The sequence below is a fragment of the Anopheles ziemanni genome, chromosome 2, assembly GCF_943734765.1.
Source record: "Anopheles ziemanni chromosome 2, idAnoZiCoDA_A2_x.2, whole genome shotgun sequence".
NCBI classification, from domain to species: Eukaryota; Metazoa; Arthropoda; class Insecta; order Diptera; family Culicidae; genus Anopheles; species Anopheles ziemanni.
The window spans coordinates 57,687,286-57,704,969 of NC_080705.1; the positions used below are offsets into that span (position 1 = coordinate 57,687,286).

General features: G+C 44.4%; 4 protein-coding genes across 4 annotated transcripts; 2 read left to right on the plus strand and 2 right to left on the minus strand.

Annotated features, from left to right (window-relative positions):
* The first annotated feature begins 467 nt into the window (after positions 1-467).
* On the plus strand, positions 468-6,133 carry LOC131285247 (all trans-polyprenyl-diphosphate synthase PDSS2-like). Its single transcript, XM_058314104.1, has 3 exons — positions 468-1,106; positions 4,733-5,478; positions 5,555-6,133. Exons 1-3 carry the CDS (start codon positions 769-771, stop codon positions 5,824-5,826), a joined length of 1,356 nt encoding a protein of 451 aa, XP_058170087.1. The 5' UTR covers positions 468-768; the 3' UTR covers positions 5,827-6,133.
* A 627-nt stretch (positions 6,134-6,760) lies between these two features.
* On the minus strand, positions 6,761-8,087 carry LOC131293932 (uncharacterized). The gene is made up of 2 exons (XM_058321981.1): positions 7,586-8,087; positions 6,761-7,521 (listed from the first exon to the last, which is right to left on the minus strand). Exons 1-2 carry the CDS (start codon positions 8,085-8,087, stop codon positions 6,761-6,763), a joined length of 1,263 nt encoding a protein of 420 aa, XP_058177964.1.
* Positions 8,088-13,090: 5,003 nt separating this feature from the next.
* LOC131293933 (endocuticle structural glycoprotein SgAbd-2-like) lies at positions 13,091-13,647 on the minus strand. Its single transcript, XM_058321982.1, has 2 exons — positions 13,639-13,647; positions 13,091-13,522 (listed from the first exon to the last, which is right to left on the minus strand). Exons 1-2 carry the CDS (start codon positions 13,645-13,647, stop codon positions 13,091-13,093), a joined length of 441 nt encoding a protein of 146 aa, XP_058177965.1.
* Positions 13,648-16,642: 2,995 nt separating this feature from the next.
* Positions 16,643-17,574, plus strand: LOC131293934 (endocuticle structural glycoprotein SgAbd-2-like). The gene is made up of 2 exons (XM_058321983.1): positions 16,643-16,731; positions 17,082-17,574. The coding sequence occupies exons 1-2, from the start codon at positions 16,643-16,645 to the stop codon at positions 17,572-17,574; spliced, it is 582 nt and encodes a 193-aa protein (XP_058177966.1).
* The last annotated feature ends 110 nt before the right edge of the window (positions 17,575-17,684 follow it).

Sequence of the window (17,684 nt, forward strand, 5' to 3'; positions counted from 1 at the left end):
GTAAACAAACATTGCATACAAACTGTCAAAACATCGATCACCGCGGGATTTGCTGCCCCAATCCTTACATCATCAGCTGCTGTGTTTTTGTGTCTAAAATTCCGCAGTGAAGACGAAGAGAAATTTGCCGAAGAATCCGCCAAAACCAGTTCCCGTCGTAGCGATCGCACTGCGCGTAGATTAGCATAAATATCGATACCACAGTGGTGAAAATTTTCAGTCGTTTTCGGAAATCGGATCGAACTACGTGGAGCACGCAGGTCTATCGGGGAATCTACGATTGCCAAATCCGGGTCGAGTGTTATGAGAAGTGTAATAGTGTAAAGAAAAAAGCCGTGACGGTGGAATTTTAACTGCAACTTTATGCACCATGAGCGCCCAATTGTCCAGTTTTACCCACTGAGTATTGATTCAATTCACGACAAGTGTTGTGTTTGGGCGAGCATTGTGCAGTGATTTGTGAGTATAGTTGGTTCCATTCGTAGACGGTTTTATTTTTCTAATAATTTCGTTGTGCTTGGATGAGCAGAGAAAGAGCGAGAGAGTGAGCGGAAAAGAAGAAGCAAACGCCTGTTACCATCCGCGATCCGGTGTGTCTTCTTGTCGATCGCCAACGGTTCCCCATTGTTGTGCCACTTTCACATCGCAAAGGTTGTCAGTACTTTCTCAGTCGTAGAAAAGTTTTCCGAAATCTTCCTCAACCAAAAAGCGTAGTGGTGTTCCGGTTTGACCCGTTAGTTTTGCATCTCGTGCGTGTACCAGACGAAAATGTCACTAAGCAGAGTTTACGGAATGCAGGCGCGGCTACGGACGCAGTTGCAGAAAAGTGCAATCAACGTGGCGTCTACATCGCCAGCGCCGTTGGTGTTAGAAAGTGCTGCCCATCGGCGATGGATCGCAAGCGGAACGGTGTGCCACGAAAAGCTGGCCGCCAAGCCCGTGCAAAAACACGACTGGAATCGGGCGGTTAGTGAGGCTGAAAAAATCGTCGGTTACCCAACGTCCTTCCTGAGTCTGCGCTGGCTGTTGAGCGACGAAATTGCCAACGTAGCGCTGCATCTTCGCAAGCTAGTCGGAAGCAACCATCCACTTCTTCGGACGGCCAAGTAAGTAACACCTTACTAGCCGCACCCAGCTGGTCAACAAAACGCATTGCATATTGCAAATATTACCATAAGACAAGCTGTAGTACAAAATTATTACAGGGTTCATCCTTACTAGCCCGTCCCCGAATGGATGTTCCGTAACAGACTGTTAGCTAAGTGTTTTATCGACCCATCATCGTAGAAATATTCGGAAACCGGTTTTAATGGAATCTTCGAACATCTAACTCATCATTCGATTAAACTAAACGGCCAATTTTTAGGCGCTCTGCTGGTTTAACGTTGTAGGTTGCATATGAAGGAAGATGGATAATAGCGAAATCGATTGACGTCACTGGAATCTTTGATCTTTACCAGTGACGCAAACTTCTTTGATATTTGTAAGTTTAATGAAGCGTCACTAGGTTTCAACAAATTTATGAATAATAATAACTTATGGATCTACGCTAATGAGATTTTGAAAATAAATAGTTTTATTTTGGTTATTCCAGCTTGCTAACCTCACATTTATTTTTTTCATTATGGCAAAATTTTTAATTTTTTAAAGTTATACATACATTTTTATATGTTCTTCTTCTTCTTCTTCTTGGCGTAACGACCTCTTGGTCATGCCTGCCCGTTAAGGGCTTACGAGACTTGTTTCCCTGTTGTACGTGGATAGTCAGTCCTCTCGTACAGGGGAGGGTCCGGTCTCGGTTGGGATTCGAACCCACGCCGTCGAGGTGGTCGGCTCATGGGCCGATTTTCTAACCGGCGCTACCGCTCGGCTGTCGCGGACCCCCCTTATATGTATATAAATAATTATTTAAATTGATTAATTTAAAATGACAGAGTCTTGGAATCGGGATTAAAAATGGGTTTCTAAGCGCGCGCTTCTTTTCATATACGCCAAGCGCGTTCCCGACTCCGTCAGACATTTATAACATCGTGTAGAATTTTTAAAAGACACTAATACACTTCTCAAAATAACCGGTTCTTTACCAACAAAAAATGGTCAATAGTTTTGAATTTATGAAAGGACTAAGTAAAATCTGTTGTTGTTTGAATGTAATAAGTGTAGCAGGTATTTTTGTTGTTAGTTTGCAAAACCCTAATGGAATACCTAGTCCAATTCAATTCCAAAAGAGCTATCAACACGAAACGCGATATTATAAGAAAGCCGGTGCAAACTATCTTTAATTGTGTTCTGTGTAAACGCGTTGCATTTGCATTAACACTAGAATCCACTAGAAATTGGGGTTATTTTTCGATTTTAATATCTCGAAAACGGCTGAATATGTTTACAAAAAAAAAGGTTTTTTTTTTAAATCAAAGCTATATCTAAAACAAACATTTCAGATTTTTCTGTTCGACCAGCTCCGATAATCAACTTGACTATACCTAGAATGCTTTTTAGGGGTCATTTTGACCCCTACTTGTAAAACGCTATAACTTCACTATTTTTGAAAAAATTTCAAATCCGTAAACTGTTACTTTTTTGTATATTTGTTGACTATCTTTTCACCTTTTTGGTTTTTCGATGCATTTCTTCATAATTCCGCTAGCTCGGTGTATAGCAAAAACGATGGAAATTGCGTTTTTTCATCTTTTATTGATTCAAAATCCATAACATAAATCTAGAAAAAAGCGCTAGAAAGTAAGTATGTTGAGCAACAATTCAAAAATAAAATCATATGTTTGCAATTACGATAACGCTTCGAAACGCTCGCGTACGGATTAACGGCACAAAGCACAGAACGGAAACCACCTATGGAAAATGTTAAAATCCACATCTTTAAGATCAATTTGTGGCGTTATTTGTTAATTTAAAAATATAAAATTATTTTTCAAAGGTGGCCCAATATATCAACATCATAGCGCACATTTTTTTCCTAATTTACATAATAAATTTTGAAAGAATAAAAGTTGAAAAGGATTAAAATTCAACTCAATATCATATCAATCTTTTTGGCTATACACCGAGCTAGCAGAATGGTGAAGTGGTACATCAAAAATTAAAAACACCAAAAGATAGCCAGTAAATATACTAAAACGTAACAGTTTACGGATTTGACAAATTTTCAAAAATAGTGAAGTTATAGCATTTTCAAAATAGGGGTCAAAATGACCCCTAAAAAGCATTCGGGCAAGTTTCGAAAGCGATTTATTCTAGTGTTAACGTTTATCCAATCTCCTAACAAAATTGCCCTGATTATACTGCCCATACTCGCATATGAGTCCCATTTGCAAAATCACCATTTTGAGAAAATAACGATTGAACATTTTTACATTAGATTTTTTTGCTGTTATTAGTGATACAAAATACATGATTGGTTGATCACAACTATTGTAACATAAACACTTCACTGAGAATGACATTTTATATAAAATACCCGTTTTTAAAATTAAAATAGTGAACATAAACTAGATGAGACACGATATGCGGGTACTTTCGAAGGCGAAAGCAAAAGTACTCGCATATCAGTCCCATTTTATAGCATATTTTGTTTACCTTGCTTGTCAAAACATCGTTGTTCGGGTTTTCATTCCATACGGATATGTGCACTTTAACAGTGTATAATTCGTTAAAAACACTTGAATTACAACCATTTGTTGATTATTTTAATTACAATATATTACAAAATTATTGAAGTTTCAATAACTAAGACTTTTCTTTAATTTAAGCAAAGTAATCATATATGGGACTGTTATGCGGGTACTTTCAATATGGGACGCAGTCATTTGGGTATTTTTTTCACATTAGCATACACTAAATGGCCACTTTGACATTTTTTTGGAAAATATATTGAAAATGAACATTAGTCGTGGGGCTAACTCAAAGTGATGAAAAGTCAAATGGGACTGATATGCGAGTATGGGCAGTATAGTATGTGCTCATCCTGATCATAGGATGTGAAAGGGCCATGGTATATTCACATAAATTTTCCCAATCCCTACTGGCATTGCACCTGCATTAGTTTCCATGGAAACATTCGTAGTTTCCATAGCAACAACGTTAAAAGCAAGGTTTGTATAAGAACACGCAACAGCAGAGGTGTCAAACTCTTTTTAGCTCACGGACAGATCAACCCCTGTTTTATGGTTAAGATCTAAGAACATCCATCTTAGGATGTAAAAATCATTATTCCATGTATTATCTACCTATGTGCAATTTATTTATACGTTAATATGTAGTGAAATTTCTTGAGGTTCGAATTCAAAGGCCCGCGGACCGCATGTTTGACATGTCCGCTATATATTAGTGTGGAATTTGAGTTATTTAATAGAAATGAGAAAATATTTGGAAAAAGTAAAGTATTTACAATTTTGATAAGCAGTATTTTTTTATAGGTTTTGTCCTTTCTAAAAGAATTCTCTAAATGTGTAGTAATACTTTATGCGAAACAAGGATGAGAACAATTTTTCGTGGAAAAAACCAGAAACTAATCTGTTTTATGAATGCCAAAAGCTGTATAATTGGGAAACTGTCAAGCGGTGCTACAAAACGAAAAACATGCATGTTTTCGTATTAGATTGTAAATAATTATTACCATTGTTGTACCTTATTGTTGAGACACCTTAATCGGACATGCTGTGCTAAAAATGTGAATTTATTTAAATATAATATTTTTATTTTCAACAATTTACAGAGTCCTGATCTACAACGGGAAGAGTAACATGCAAGCTTGGGGCTTGATTGTGTTGCTGGTTTCCAAGGCCGTCGGTCACGCCCCAACGATACCGGATCTAGAACAGGACAAAAGTGCCGGGGTGCTGCAATCACAACGTGGACTGGCGGAGATAACAGAAATGATCCGCACCGCCCATCTGGTCCACCAAGGACTCGTTAACCTCCAGCCGATGGTAAATGCGGGCAACGAGCTCGGCAACGACACAGACACAATCTTTGGCAACAAGATAGCCCTGCTGAGCGGGGATTACCTGCTGGGAAACGCCTGTCTTCAGCTAGCCGGATTACGCAATCAATCCCTGATCGAACTAATTTCATCTGCCGTTCGAGATCTAACTGAGTCGAGCTTCTTTGGCGAACGTGACGTACAGAATAATGCACTCCCTTCGAGGCCCTTGGAACGAGCAGGCTCGGAGGCCAGCGTCAGTAGCGGTATGGAGGTTGACTTGAGCTTCGGCGACATGGTGGACAACACGCAACCGCTCAGTCTGGCTGGCGTGATGGGCAACCCAGAGAAGGAGTGGTCGCTGAGGCACATCCTCGGGGCTGGCAGTTTGCTAGGAAAAAGCTGCCAGGGCACGATCATGCTGGCGGGACAGCCCGAGTCCCTGCAGCGCCAGGGTTATATGTTCGGGAAGCATCTATCCCTGGCGTGGCAGGCCTGCATCGATTTGGAGCCGTTCAGTAGCGATCAGCTGCCTCCGGGTAATTCGTTTTTCCTCCGTCAACTTAACTCAACTCTTTGAACCATGGACACTAACATGATCTTTATATTTTTAAGGAGGACGTTTCAGTTTGGTGTCGGCTCCTGTTCTCTTTCACCTCGATCACGAACCATCGCTGTATGCCGAAATCGAAAAGGGCAGCGAGTCGGTGGAAAACATCGACTATGCAAAGGTGCACGCGGCGGTTATGAGGGGGCCGGGATTGGAAAAGACACGGGCACTGCAGAAGAGGCACAGCCTAGCAGCACTTACCGTCCTGCAGGAGTTTCCATCGTCCGATGCCCGGACGGCGCTGCAGAACATCATCTTTGCCATGCAGGACATCTAGCGCACGGATCGGTGTGGCGGTAAACTAAACGACAACGACATCCAACCAAGACAATTTTACCCTCTTCGGAGCCCTTTTCACCGAACGCGGATGTCCCCGGCCATGGTAGGGGAGACGCAAAGGAAAAGGGTTAGCTGATGAGATGATGACCGATCGGCAAGAAAAGGTGTGGGCTAAAGTAAGCATACGTACCATTCCGTCCAGAGTGTGAATTTTCTACTAGATCAAAGTAGCTATAAGTGACCGTATGTGAGGCAGTGAGCAAGGGCCAGTGAGAAAATGTGATTGTGAGAAACCTGTGAACACTGTAGCGACGCACAGTGTCCATTAAAAGTCACTAAGGCTACAAGAACTTGAAGTACATAGAAGTTGTAGTAAGCTGGAGCCCTGTATTACACTGCATTCGTTTGACGGTTTATGATACATTGTAACTAATATTTGTAAAGAAATTCGGCAACTGTTATGCGAAATTGCGCACACTCAAGATGTACACAGAAAGACCATGCATAGATTACGGATAGGCAATCCTGTTTTGTTTCTACAACGACAAATCTCCCTTAGCTAAAGCAATAATTAAACGTACATACTAACACCTAGTAAAGGTGTTTGTTTTAGGTGTAAAGACAGTACGTACGTGTTGTTCATGGCGTACTATAGCGAAATTGGATAGGGTTAAGAAGGTGATTGTGTTTTTTTGTTATGGTTATAGATATCTATATTTCCTCCTTTTTCATTTTCCCCCAATGTTTGTAACGTGCGGGAGACCGGATTTATTTCTCGCACCTATTTTCCACACACTTGTATCTACAGTTCTGTTGTAAAATATTTAAACCGTGTTGTTGTATAAATAAAAAAAACTTAACAAAAACCCAATCAAAAAGCGTTTTCCGTTTCCAATTGGGTCCTAAGTTGATGACAGGAAATCGTCCAGCGGTCACGTGCGGTGTGCGTTATAGACGGCGTCTCCCCGCCTTGCATTACTCCGAGCGTCCCCTTCACCTTCCTCGACGTCGTCGTCATCATCGTCGTCCTCGGAGGTGGTCGATTGGTCGAGGATTTGTGTGCTGTTGTGCCGCGCCTGAAGGTGCCTCTGTAGATCCCGCCGGCGGGCCAATTTCTTACCGCACAGACCGCACTCGTACAGCGACCCATCGTGCTGCCGGTGCAGACGGATGTGTTTGTTCAGGTTGCTCGGATCACCGAACGGTCGTAGACAGTACTGACACTTGAGCGGCTTGAAGCCAGTATGCGTGCGGATGTGAATCTTGAGGCCGTACTTGCGTGAGTACAGCTTTCCGCAGTAGATGCACACGTGGCCCTGCTTCGACGAGCCCATGTTGCTGACGATCGTTTCCAGATGGGCAGCCGTGACCAGATGCGCTCCGGTCGGTTCGTCCGCTGCCACCGGTTCCGTCGGCGGGGGGTGAACGTGTCGGTGCGCTGGCGAGGGCGGTCCTGACAGGTGGTCCAGCTTGACGACGTGCGGATTGAGGACGGGTCGGAAGGCCGAATGGCGCCACGGTTGGAACTCGAAAAGAGGATTGAAGGGCCCGTAGCGGGCAGCCAGAGCCTGATGGAGTCGATGCCAAAGGATGGCCACCGGTTCCCGATTGCAGCTGGTAGCTAGATGGATCTTTAGTGGATTCGGATCTTCGTAGGACTTTTGACAGAGGTGACAGACGTAGCAATTTTGTCCTGTAAAGGGGATTCATTTGTCAACACTCTCATTTTTTTGCAGGTGCTGACACAATGTACTTACGTTGAATGTTGACCGGCGTAAGGAACGGAATCTGCATATGTGCTATCACATCCTCGGCAAACCAAAGCTTCAGCTCTTCGCCACTGTTCACGTCCCCCGTCAGCCGAATCCGGAGCAACTGCGTGGACGTTAGCTCGAGCAGCGCATTGAAACTCCGCACATCGTTGGCCAATCGGATCGAACGGATCCAGTTCGAGTTCTTCATCCCGCTGGCCGCCTCGTTTGTCGTCAGCAGGCCGGTGGAAGATGACTTGCGTATCGTAGTTACCCGCGCGGTCCCGGCAGCGACAGTCGAGTGTGCCGCCCTTAGACAAACCTCCTCCGGTGGGTAGCCTTTGGAGACGGATTCCACCGGAAGGAATCCAAGCGCGCAGACGGTACTCCCGTGCGTGGGAGAAACGGGCGGACGGGCTGCCGGAGTGGATGAGGAGGATTGAGAGGACAGTTCACCGTATCCTTCGTACCCGTCGGACATGGGTTCGGGACTTAGGTTAAGATGCATATCGACTCTCGGTCGACACTTGCGCCCGACGAATGGAGTGCCCGATCCTTCGGTGCCTGTTTGTGGGGCGAACGTGGCCGAAGGAAACATCGAACTCGCACGGTTAATGTTCACTAACGTCAACACTCTAAAGACACCGGAACACTGTTAAAACCATCGAAAAAGAATCTCCGACTAGAGCGCGTAAAAAAATTGCAGATTGCTTATGAATCACTCCCGGAACGTAAAAGATCCTCTCGCGACCTCGTGCCAACTTGTTCTGAACCGGCGACAGCCTCGAGCAGGATATTTTATACGGGATCCGGTCAGCCTCCCTATCCTTTCCGTTCCGCCCGCAGAACTCATGCGTCAGGTTGCCCGATCGGGATCATCAGGTGGTGCGCTCGCACGCCAGATTTTCGGGTGCCCGTAGTGGTGGCGCTGGCCGGTGTAGCTTTTTGGCAAGCGCATTAGCACAAGTGTGCACACACGGACACATCCCAGCGGGACGTGCGGACGCACCCTCCTCTCCTTGTCGCCCGTAACAAAACGATCAAATGCGCCTGCAAATCTCGAATGTCGAGGGTTAAGCGCACCCCTCTGTTCTGCTATAAAGGGATCAAGCGGACGAAAAAAAACCAGGACAAACCGGGAAGGAGCAAGGAACTAATACGAAGTCACGCTAATAGTGGCCTTTCGCTACCGAAGGGGGAAAGTCAGTGCTCCGACGTGACGCTGGAAGTAGCAGCATCCTGAAAAAGGGGCCCGATATGATGATGGCGACAAGTGCTAAAAATCTCACGATACACCGTATCAAACATCAGGCCGGACCGGAGGGGTGGCGGCGCGACGCATAACAACACCGCATAATAGTTTTTAAATGAATTGATAAAGATCGGTTGCGTGCATCTCTTTCTGGCACGAGCCTTCGGCACTGCACCAACGCAGGACCCCTTCCAGTTCCATCATGCACTCTGCAACGCCATCCACAATACTTCGTAAAGAACAAGGGATTCAATAGTTTCCGGAGAAAGAGAGCGCCTCCGATGGCCTTCGATCTCCCTTTGGCTGTCGTCAGGGATAATCCTGGTGGCTCGGTTTCCTGCGGTTAATCGATGGCACGCTTCGGCTCTTCAGGACTTTTCTCTCCCTCAACCAGGCGAGCGGAAGGATCAACGTGTCGGCAGGACGTCCGAATCATATGTTTTCTGCTCACGGGTTCGCCCCCAATACCCGGAAGATGAAGAACCTGTGGCGCAACCTGTGGCCCTCGGTCCGCCCGTAAAGCATCGTCGAGGGTGTTTGCCGGGGAAACCTCTCAGTCAGAAAAAATAAATCTGGGACACATTCATCCCGTTTTCGCCGTCATCGATTCCTCTGGAGGTGGATGCACCCTTTCGGTGAAGGGGAAAAAGGGGTTCGAAAAACGGGTCGACAGTGTTTGTTAAAACTAGACACTGTCGGGTCTTTTCAGCCGGGAAGGGGTAGATTTGTTCTGTTTACATTACATTACGATTCAATTAGGAAACTCGGATCGCATGGGAGGGAGAGGTTTGACGTAGGGTTTTTTTTTTTCATACAGACGGGTTTTTATTGAACTTTCTTACAGCGTGATGAAGAGGTGGATGTTCCTTTTTTTATTTTTGAAGCACTCAACAACCGAAGGGGGTTTCCGTGACTCGATACGGTAGAAGTAGCCATAATTGATAGTTATTGTTTTTTTTAAAGAAAGAAAAATATAACATTACCCGATCAATAACTCAATAAAAAAATTAATATTTGAAGTTGTGAAACATTCGGTTAAGCAAAAAACAAGAAAATTTTGTTTTGTCATCGGCGGTATTGCTATATAAATAGCTGAAAACCGCTGAAAACTTACTGATATCGACAACAAAAGTATCTCATAATTTTGTTGTTTGTTTTGTATTTGCTACACCCAAAATTTTAATCATATTTTTTTTTAGTAATTAAATTAGTAGGTAATAAGTGCAATGGAATTAAATATGACTTTATTAAAAACAACTACTATGAAGGTGATGCTGCGCTGAATTTAGTGAAGGAGGTGATGCTGCGCTGAACGAGTTTAGTAAGCTCCAAATCAGACGGGCGTTTCGGCAATTTAGTGAGAAGGTTCATTTAACCCTTTCACAGTCCCGCCAAGTCGAGAATATGACTCAAAAACTTAAAACACTGTTTTTTTTTACATTTTTTTGTTTAGTTTTCGCTCTGAAACCGAAAAAAAAAATAATATTTTCCTAAAAATTTTAGTATTTTTTTGATTAAATGATGGCAAGCTTTCATATTTGTGATTTTTTATTTGTGATTGTGATCAGTAACAATTTGTCAATGATAAGCAAAAATTTGGTTCAATTGCATCGATTACTGTTAAATAAGTGAATCAACATTTACAAACCCATAAGAACGTGTTTTAGAAGCAGGTGCACTCCAAAACATCGTCTCGTAACGAAAGTAGAAACAAAGCCGGGCAAAGCAATACAAATTCCGCTTACCCGAGTTAGGTTCGGGCTAAACTGTGAAGGGATTATTAATAAAACTAATAGTATTTAGTAGATAGTAGTGAAGGGATTAATAAAACTAATAGTATTTAGTAGATTCAGTTAAAACTGAATTTCGTGATGTTGTACAATCGTCGCATGTTTAAGCACAAAAGTAGTAACATCTTTTAAAGCAGCAAAACTTGAACATTGTTCAGGTATTCCTAGTTTGAAGGAGCAAACGAAGCATTTTTATTGACAAACATCAACCATATTGCGGCAAAGGTGATTTTAATTGTAGCGATATCTCTCAAATGCAGCTGTAAGTCGCATGCAATAACTGAGGCTGCAAAACTGATGGCTACATTCGAGGTACCATCGTGCGCGTTCGTAGCGATCATAATTATTTCGTCACATACAACACCACCCCATTCCACACAATCGGAACCGCTGCCGCCAATTGATGTATTGGCTTAATAATGCAGAGAATCGACTGACCCTAATGAAAGGGAAAGGGTGGAAGGGAAAGGGAAGGCAGCATCCAAAGAGAAGGGTAGCAAAGGGAAAACCACGGCCTAGGAAAGGCCTGGTAAAGGTGTGGATGAAGGTTGGATGGGAGAAGCGTGAAAAGCCCAAATATTATCACTACATTTGCAGTTGGGTGGTGATTTTCCTTTTTTTCGGCCCACGATTTGGGCTACCACCCTTCGCCCCTTCCCTGCTTCATCTCGCTCTGCGTAGTACGAGATGATCGCCTTCCACCATCCCGTCAATAGGGGACCAACATCGGTGCATCGGCAACACCACCATCAGAGCTAGGGCAAGCTAGGGTGGAGGAAAATCACGCACTCTCGGTGCGATGGTGACGCAAGTGCGCGCTGACCAACCATACACACGCATGCACACAGCGGGAACACATGATTCGTTTTCCATGTTCGACCTCCTTTTCCCCCTTGGTCCGCCCCCGCTCCCGGTCCCGTTGCAAAGTGGCGGGGCGGGGACCACCGTGTCGACCAGATATAATCGCTGGCGTACCGAAAAGAACACGCATCCGTAACCCGCCGAATTGTGGCCGAGGCAGCTTACTGGACTAACCATGCATTCAAACGGTGGAACGAAATGCTTGGTGACTTCAATGCTAGATAAAAAGAGTAGCGGAAATATATGCTAAATTTTTACTATTCACCTTTTTTATAGCTTCAAATTTGAAGAATCGTTGAACATTTAATTAAGATTTAATTTTATTTGTGTTTTTGTTCAGTATTGTGTGTAACTTGCATTTATCTTTACTGGATGCGAGAGATAAATTATTACTTTTGATTAGATTTCTTCAGTTAAAATATATTTGCCATATAATTAGTCGCTTCTAAACTTATTAGGACAGTTCGTGCCGTAAAAAAGTATGATATATAAATTCAATAACATACGATTATACATGTATTTTACGATAGTAGCCATTGTTGTAAATTGGATTTTTTTGTTGTTTTTTATTTAATTTTAAATTTAATTATTTAAGTTCAAGATAACTAATTGTTTGTAATCATCATTTAAAAAAAAATAACTATAGTTCAAAATATTTCCCAATGTCATAGGGATTTTAGCAAATGACTATTGTTGGCGATATCAGAAGCGCAAGAGTTTTCCTGTAAAAGCTTTTTCAATACATAAATTAAAATAATGAAAATGAAATTTAAAAAAATAGAAATGTAATTGAATACAAAAAGTGCAAAAAGTGGTTGAAATCTCTAGGACAAAACAGTGCATAATAGTGCGTTTCACTTTATAGTAGAAGAAAAACGATAAAACAATTATTAACGCCAGTCAGACCAGGGAACGACCTCAAAAGGAACAAGAACCAACATTGACGTGCGAGGGTTCTCTTGTGTAGCTTCCTCCCGATACATTCAGCACCGGAAACGAGACAGCTAGACAGTTCCATCCCTCCACTAGATGACTGTGGCTAATAAATAACCGCAGAAAAAGACTCTAGGGACCGCGGGGTATTGGTTCCGACGCTTGATGCGCCTCTATTAGAACGAGATTAGTGATGGATAAGCATGAAGAGTGCCTTGGGAAGGGACACAATTTGTCATGCCGTCCAGGGGCGGCGGGATGGACGGGAGACGGAAAGTGCGCACGTGCACGTGACACGCCGGGGCCCGACAACCTGCTGCACCACCATGACACCACCATGAGTGTTGGTTTGGGTGCGAGCACGAGCCCGGGTTCGCAGGGATGACATGACATGGCATCACCAGGTTGTGGCGTGTGGCACTGGTTGACTTTTCCCCCGGGGGGAGGTAGGTGGATGTAGGTGAAAATGAAAGCAGGCGAGAGAGCCAGCATGCTGGTTTGTAGAGAGGAGTTCCCGACAATTCAAGGCGACAAGGATGTTGGTTTTTGGTGAGTTTGGGGAATATATTTTCAGGTTTTTCTATCAAGGTACTCTAGAAGGGTCTTGCAGACTCGCTGAGTGGATCACAATGTTGCTCATAGCCCGTTGGGGACGCTGGGGCTTCCTGGGGCCGCTTAGTAGCTGTGCTTGTAGCTCGGCTGGGGCGCATAGTGCTGGGGCTCCTCGTGGTGCTGAGGCTGGCTGGCGGCCTTGGCGTACGCATCGACCAGCTCCTTCGGGAGCGGGGGCGGCGTCGGCAGATGGGCTCCCTTGGCCTGGAAGCCGTTCTCGTCGGCGACGTAGCTGACGGCGACCGGGTGTCCGTGGGGGTCGGTGTAGGAGAACGATCCGTGCGCCACCTGCACCTCGTGGTCCTTGCTGCCACCGTTCTTCACGAAGCCCTGCTCCTGGGCCGCGATACCGTTGGCCGACTCGTAGCCAAACTTGTAGCTACCGTCGTGTCCATGGTACGATTCGCTGTGCACGATCGGGATGTGCTTGGCCGGGGCCTGGTGATAGTCTCCAATGGCGCTGGCCACGGCAATGACGGCGAACAGGGCTACGAACTGCGGGGCACAAGACAGGGATAACGATTAGGCACTTCAGTCACTTTGGTCACTGGCTGCTACACCACTGATGCCTCCGGAGAACCTTCTCTATGGCCAAATATTCGCTCACTTACCATCTTCATTGTGGATCGGTTGTTTTGGAACTCGCGGTTGCTTGCGTTGAATGAGCTTTGGATGCTAACTGTGCACTGACATGTCTATCGATCGGTTCCATAGATATTTATACTGCCGGTGGGCTCCTTCTGGGGCAGCCCGGCAGAAGGTCTCGCATTCGTGTGGGATCCCCGTTGTATTGGCGCTGTTCGGTCGTCGCCAAAAAGTCCCACCATTCCCAGCGGCGGCCGACGTCCGAGGCATTGGCCGAAAAGCGACGCCACACTGGCAGCGCCGGCCAGAGTGAGGGAGATGGTACCGATACGCGGGACCTAGAGTGTGGAAAGACATCGGCCATGTGAGAAGAACTCTATCAATAACGAAACGAAACAAATTTTACGTGTGGCCAAAAAACATAGCGCCACCGATGGAATAAAACTACCGTCAAGAAACCATCGATCGCTGAAAGACAATCAAAAGAAGCACACACGTATCGGCGGGTACCCAATACCAATTTGGCCAAGCCACTTCTGACGGTGGCCCAGCGTGCGTCCCCATCCTCCTATAGCCTCCCGCTATTTTTCTTTCCCCGCCCCCGGGGCAACCCACCCTCGGGTCGGGCAACGAAATTGAAAGTTATTATTTTAAAAGACTTTCATCCAACGGTCGACGCGTCGCGGCCATCGTGACGGCCTGGGTTTGCGAATTCTTCTTCTCGTTTGGCAGTGATTTCGGAGCTTTTTTTTCAATTAACTTTTGGCGTGCACTTTTTGGCCCGCAGCGGCACTGTTTCAAGCGGTAATAGCATATTGCGACAGCGACCGATCGCTCGTGCAGTCGACACGAGATCTGAACGAATAGAATCTGGAGCAAAAGGCGGTGATGGGTTTTTTTTCGGGCGTCTAGACCGAAAGAAATTGCTAAGCGTTTTTTTATTGGCAAACCATATCAAAAAAGCTTGCCAAACTTCCCGAATTATGTCACACAAGGATGTCCCTGTGGAGCATCTAACTTTGGAGCTACTAGATTGAAAGGATATCTGTATTTTCCACAAACTATTTTGTCTCATGAAATGTTTTAGAAAAAGTCTCTCTTACGTCTCTCTGAAATCTTTTAAAACTACTTCGATGAAAAACGGGCTACCTTTCGGGTTGATGCAAAGAAAACTAAACCAAAGGAAAAAAAAAACATACAAATACAAATGGGAAAAAAGATGCCATGCAGAAAATTACTCTCGCCTCACGAGCATGGCGCACGCATGGCGAATTTTTCGCCTTTCGACAAATGGCCAAACTCGCAAGAAGCTCCCTCGCGGAATGGGAAATAATGTCGCCGGTTCAGAAAAAAAAGAAGCAGTTCATGCAATCGCAAATTGCGGGCCGTGAGCCTTGAAATGTTGGTGAAATTAATGAAGCACCGCGTTACGATTGGTTTAGGATATTGCATAAAGTATCAGAGATTAACCTGATCTGCTTTACATTCATTTGGAGGAACTTCTCTATCTTACAGAATTGTATCTTATTTTAATCACATTAAATGCTAGAGGCAAATTATTGATGATTTTTTTTTTCGCTTTTCAATCAACCGTGCAATTCCGGTTCCCGGGCGGTTTCATTCCTTCTTTCATCATGGATGAACGGATTTATGAAAATGAAAGAGTTTATTCAACCATAAATACTTCTTTTTCGTCACATTTTTGTAAATTTATTGAGATTAGTCATAAGCAATTTGATTCCTGAAATTGAGTTTCTGTTGTACAGCATCTTTTTCTTTTTTCAGCATATTTTTGCTTGCAGTAAAACCAATGCTGAACTTCTTTAAAAGAACAAAAATTGAAATATTTAAAAGATTAAATCCATAAAATCAAAGATCTAATATTAAACCATAGAAAACCAAAATCTTCCTTGTAAATTGAACTGGCTCCAATATTTATATCGAAAGCAGTTATTTAGGCTATCGGAATATACCCCTGTGACTCTTTAAATATATGATATTAGTTTAAAAGACTAATTAAACATTTATTTCTATAAGATTTAATCTGTATTAAACCAAGCACTACTACAACTCTTCTTTGCTATGGGTAGGAATATAATGATTTTTTAACAGTTTTATTTACCTAAGACATTGATTGATGTACAATGCAATAGACAAGTGGTAGATCTGGTCAAATCCAGGTCACTGAACGTGATCGATTATAAAGCCATAGTTAATAATGCGGGCCAAATGATCCCCTTTGAGCACAAGGCTTCGACATACACTTGTATTTGTTTTATAAGTGTTTTGGCATCGTGTTTCCAACTAAAGAAAAACTAGTAGAATAGGATCATAATTTGATTGTTACAACACGTTTACATTTGTTTTTCAGTTGGCTTTAGAATGTTAGTTTTTTTACATCAGTTGAAGTTGGTTGTATCGTATTTTTAGTGTATAACGACCCCCTTTTAGTTAGTCTGATTAAGGGGGTCGTTATACACGGGTAGTTACTTTTTGATTAGATAATAGAGTAGAGGGTAAAACACGTATAACATTGTAACAACTGATGAAAATAATGAAAAAAAATTCAATTTTTTTTATAAACATAGAATTGTTTTTGGGGGGTCGTTATACACGGGGGGTCGTTATACTCGGAAAAATATGGTATTTTATTATATGTGTTGGCTGCCAAGTAAGAGAAGTAAAATACTTTATATTAATTGACATAAAAAAGTGCATATCTGCCTCGACATGCAAGTGGTCAGCATTTTTTTTTCTTTGTCAATGTGATCAGCGTTTTTCTCTCTTTCTCCTTTGTTTCCTTTTAACACTTTCATTCACTTCCCCGTTGTTACGATTCCATCGGCAGCCGACCGCCATGGTCCGTCATTTGCATCCATCTACACTGGCGTACCACGTTTACACAATTTTCCAGGTGTACGGAAAATTGAAATACAAATTGCTGTTAAAATAAACACTATGCCGCGGTCCCAGGGTTAGGATGGGATGGAAGAAAGCGTGCGAGAAAGAAAGAAAGCAAACCATCCTACAATGCTCAGCCCGGAACGCACCCGCGGTCGCACATATGCTCGCATAACGTCTATTTATCAGTTCGATGCTTTTTTGCTGCGCCGGAGAGTGTGAGTGTGATCGAAACGAAACGAAATCAAAAGCGGAATCATCCCCAGCATCCGGACCCCGGGGGAGGCCCTGGTCGGGCGGCCTCAGCGTTGGCCTCCGGTATAAAAAGAACTATCGAATTTCGGAAGGCCATCAGTGCAGCTCCAGCAATCGTGGTAAACAAACCAAAGCAGCAGTCCTCCGGTAAAGTGTTATAGAGCAGTCAAAAGAAACAAATCCAGCAACATGAAGATGGTAAGGATAAGAGCAGCAGGAAGCCGAACTCGAGTTTAGTTGTGGCCACCGTTTGAGGAAGGTTCCCGGAAGCGTTAAATCGTCCTGGAGCACGTGTTTTCGCCGAAAGTGTCAGGTCCTCTAACTATGTGCTACTTCTATTGCAGCAAATTGTCGCCACTCTTGGATTGATGGCCGTGGCCATGGCTGCTGCAGAGCACTACCATGCCGCACCGGAGTACGAGCACCAGGCCCCGGCCAAGCACATCCCGATCGTGCACAGCGAGTCGTACAGCCACCACGACGGAAGCTACAAGTTCGCCTACGAGTCGGCCAACGGCATTGTGGCGCAAGAGGAGGGCTTCGTCAAGAATGCCGGCAGCAAGGACCACGAGGTGCAGGTGGCGCACGGATCGTTCTCCTACACCGACCCCCACGGACACCCGGTGTCTGTGAGCTACGTCGCCGACGAGAACGGCTTCCAGGCCAAGGGAGATCATCTGCCGACGCCACCTCCGGTGCCGCAGGAGCTGATCGATGCGTACGCCAAGGCCGCCAGCCAGCCGGCTTACCACGACGAACCCGAGCACGTCCAGCCGTCGGCCCCTCACGGGTACAGTCAGTACTAAAACTCCGGCGCGAAAGATGAAGCCTTACTCTAATCTCAACTCAATCCGACTGACTAGAGGCCGGTCAGGCCGATAGGAATGGTCCGCGGGAGGACGATCGCATACGCCTT